This window comes from Diceros bicornis, chromosome 34, assembly GCF_020826845.1.
Source record: "Diceros bicornis minor isolate mBicDic1 chromosome 34, mDicBic1.mat.cur, whole genome shotgun sequence".
NCBI lineage: Eukaryota > Metazoa > Chordata > Mammalia > Perissodactyla > Rhinocerotidae > Diceros > Diceros bicornis.
Window position 1 is genome coordinate 9,820,135 of NC_080773.1, and position 3,908 is coordinate 9,824,042.

A 3,908-nucleotide genomic window follows, 5' to 3' on the forward strand; every position below is an offset into this window, starting at 1 on the left:
CGCCCGTCAGAATGGCTATAATTAACAAGACAGGAAACAACATGTGTTGGAGAGGTTGTGGAGAGAAGGGAACTCTTATACACTGCTGGTGGGAGTGCAAACTGGTGCAACCACTATGGAAAACAGTATGGAGATTCCTCAAAAAATCAACGATAGAACTACCATATGATCCAGCTATTCCACTGTTGGGTATTTATCCAAAGAGCTTGAAAACACCAATTTGCAAAGGTACATGCACCCCTGTGTTCATTGCAGCCTTATTCACGATAGCCAAGACTTGGAAGCAACCTAAGTGCCCATCAAGGGACGAATGGATAAAGAAGCTGTGGTATATATACACAATGGAATACTACTCAGCCATAAGAAACGATGAAATCCAGCCATTTGTGACAACATGGATGGACATTGAGGGTATAATGCAAAGTGAAATAAGTCAGAGGGAGAAGGTCAAATACCGTATGATTTCCTTCATTAAGTAGTAGATAATAACAACAATAAACAAACACATAGGGACAGAGATTGGATTGGTGGTTACCAGAGGGGAAGGGGGAGGGAGGAGGGTGAAAGGGATAATTCGGTACATGTGTGTGGTGATGGGTTGTAATTAGTATTTTGGTGGTGAACATGGTGTAGTCCATGCAGAAATAGAAGTACAATGATGTACACCTGAAATTTTTACAATGTTAAAAACCAATGTTACTGCAATAAACAAAAAATTAAAAAAAAAAAAAAAAGAAAAAAACAAGCTCATAGATACAAAGAATAGCCTGGTGATTGCCAGGGCGGAGGGTAGGTTGGGTGGGATGGGGGAGTGGGAAAAATGGGTCAAAGATGGTCAAAGGGTACCAATTTCCAGGGGCCAGCCCAGCGGCATAGTGGTTGAGATCGCTGTGTTCCACTTTGGCGGCCCGGGTTCACCGCTCGGATCCCAGGCACAGACCTACAAACTCATCGAGCCATGCTGTGGTGGCAACTCACACGCAAAATAGAGGAAGATGGGCACAGGTGTTAGCTCAAGGCCAATCCTCCTAACAAAAAAAAAAAAAAGGTACAAACTTTCAGCTATAAAATACATAAGTCCTGGGGATGTAATGTACAGCATGATGATTATAGTTAATAATACTATATTGCATATTTGAAAGTCGACAACAGAGTAGATCTTAAAAGTCTTCATCATAAGAAAAAGAAATTTCTGTTAACTATGTATGGTGACGGATGTTAACTAGAATTATTGTGGTGATCATGGCCCAATGTATACAAATATCGAATCACTGTGTTGTATACCAGAAACTAATATAATGTTACATGTCAATTATACCTCAATAAAAAAAATACCAAAAAAAAAAAAAAGCTGAAGACTTTTGGCATCTGCTTGGCCAAGGGCTGAGGCAGGCTCTTGTGTACCTGTGTCACAGGAGGCAGGAGACTGTGTGTCCTGAGGCCTCCTTCCTTGTTCTGGAAAAGATCTTACCTCTGATCCCTTGTTTGTCAGGACAGGCTGAGACGGCCCACCTCCTCCATCCTGAAGGGTATTAGGAGCACACAGTGAGAAGCTAAAGCTGGTGGCAACTCTGAGAACATGTGCTGGAACCCAGGAATCAGGCCAGCCTAAATGAGTGTGTGTTTGGTGGTGGCAGGGGGATGAGGGAGGGGAGAGTGCTAGGCCTGACTGAGTTTGGGGAGGCAGTGAGAGGGCTCAGCCAGACAGGAAAAGGAAGCAGTTATACTCTTTCTGCTAGAAATGGTTTTAATGAAGGCTGCATGCCAGGAGGAAGACTCAGCTAGCTGAGCATCGCCCTCTCTGAGCCCTTCCCAGCTTTCTCATCAGTATCGCAACTGGTAAAGCTTCGGCAAGACCTTCACTCTAACCTGGGTTACCGTGTTGAACAACCTCCGCACGTGTTGTCCATCCAAATAAGGCAGTAGCTGGTTATTCCACATGTACTCAGGAGAGAGGACCTTGGAGGGTTTGTGGTAGAGCAGATATTTGTTCAGGTGGCTCTCGTCATGCCACACTGCCTCGATGTGATTGTGTTGGTCGACCATCATTGCCTCGTGGCAGGCCTTGGCGAGCCTGTAAACCTCTGCCACTGAGCCCCCAAATAAGGATCCTATGTAATAAAAGTCCCCCTCATCTTCAGGAATACAGGCTTGTGACCGAGGCCGGTGTTCATAGTTGAAGTCATGCCGACTGAGCCCATAGAAGCCAGGATGGAGGGTGCCGAACAAGGAGGAGAGGATCTCCACGCCCACGTGGTTGCTGAATATCACATCCACATCTGCACACACAAGGTAATCCACCTCCTGGTGGAAGCGCTGCTCAGAAAAACTGCTGATCATCTCCATGCGGTGCATGGAGATGTCCTGCCAGTGGGAATAGCTCCGGACCTTGAGGATGACGATCTGCCTTCCTTTTTGGAGGCGAATGAGAGGAACGTGCTCTGGGCGGTCAGTGAAGACATAGTAGTTCACCTTGTGTCCCACCATGAAGTGCATCTCTGCGGTTTCCAGGAACCGCTTCAGGTAGACAATGTATTTTTCTACGGCAAACACGGTTAATCCAATGGTGGCATTCTGGAGCCGGAACTGCTCATTCAGGATGTCAATATTGAAAGTCTTGTCCCAGATGATGGGAGCCAGCCAAGGGGTCACGAGGAGAACATCTTCCCTAGAGAGTGTTAGCACATGTGGCTGGGGATACACCATCCTTGATAATTTTACATCTTGCAGGCCGTGGCGTTCTCTAACAGCCACGCTTGCCCCAGCCCAGGTACCTTCCAGCTTCTGGCTTCTCGGCTTCAGGTAACAATAGCCAAAGAAGGCCAAGGCAAGAGCTATTAGGAGAAGAAAGGTCACTCGATGAAGTGAGCAGCGTCTTTGTGTCCCAGCCAATCTTTGCAGTAGCTGGGCCATGCCCGCACGACAGAAGGATGCCACCTCTTGTCTCCTCCACAGAATGAGGGTACTCGTCTCTCCTGACTCCACCCTCACTGGTCTCCTCGAGGCAGGGTGAGGTTGAACCTCCGACCCTAAAGCCTCCACGCCCCCACTCCCTGCTCACTACTCCAGCAGCCCAGGCTCCCCTGAGGCCTGACCCCAGTGCAAGGGGGCACCTGGGCATGGGGGCTTTCTGGGGTGCCCTGAAGAGAAAGACAGGATCCACGCAGACCTCGAGAAATTCAGCTTCTGTTTGACGTGCTGTCAGAGTAACCAGGTGGCAGGACTTAGTCAACAGACAGCTAGAACTCAAGGACCAGCGTGCAGGAGAGAAGTCAGGCCTCCTGAAACAGGCTCAGGGGACTGGCTCAAGGGAGGCCCCTGAGCAGTCAAGGACAGAGATTGTGATGAAAGCAGGCAGGGCAGCAGCCACCAGGGAGCCTGACCAGGGGGTCAGGGCTTGTGCTCTGGCCTTCCCTTGACACGTACTAGCTGTGAGCTAAGCACCTGGTTTCCTGAAAAATCCATGAAGTCAAGATCAGAATGTCTTCAAGATCACATCCATACAGGCCAACAGGAGACATCTTTCAGGAGACCTGATTTGGGAGCCAGAGTGGAGGGAACAGAAGATCTACAGATCAAGGATTGTTTTCCTTCATTCCCTTAATAATCACTTAAAAATCCAATGAGCATTAATTTAGCAGAAACCAGGCCTTATGCTGTTGTTAGGATTAGGCTGCTAAGCTTAACATGCATTATCTTGTTCAATCCTTACAACAAGCCTAGGGGATAAATGCTACTTGATCCTCATTGTACAGATGGAGAAACAGGCTCAGAGAGGTGAGTGACTGGCCCATGACCACATGGCTAGCTGTAAGTGCTGAAGCCAGCTAAACAGCAAGACTCCAGAATATCCTGTATTCTGACCCCCTCTCTCACTTGTGCCTTCTTTGAGGTTTCCTTTAATGAGT

General features: G+C 47.9%; 1 protein-coding gene across 1 annotated transcript; it reads right to left on the reverse strand.

Moving 5' to 3' along the window:
• Nucleotides 1–1,356: 1,356 nt before the first annotated feature.
• Nucleotides 1,357–3,017, reverse strand: LOC131396746 (histo-blood group ABO system transferase-like). Its single transcript, XM_058529109.1, has one exon. The coding sequence runs from the start codon at nt 2,911–2,913 to the stop codon at nt 1,825–1,827; it is 1,089 nt and encodes a 362-aa protein (XP_058385092.1). The 5' UTR covers nt 2,914–3,017; the 3' UTR covers nt 1,357–1,824.
• Nucleotides 3,018–3,908: the final 891 nt, after the last annotated feature.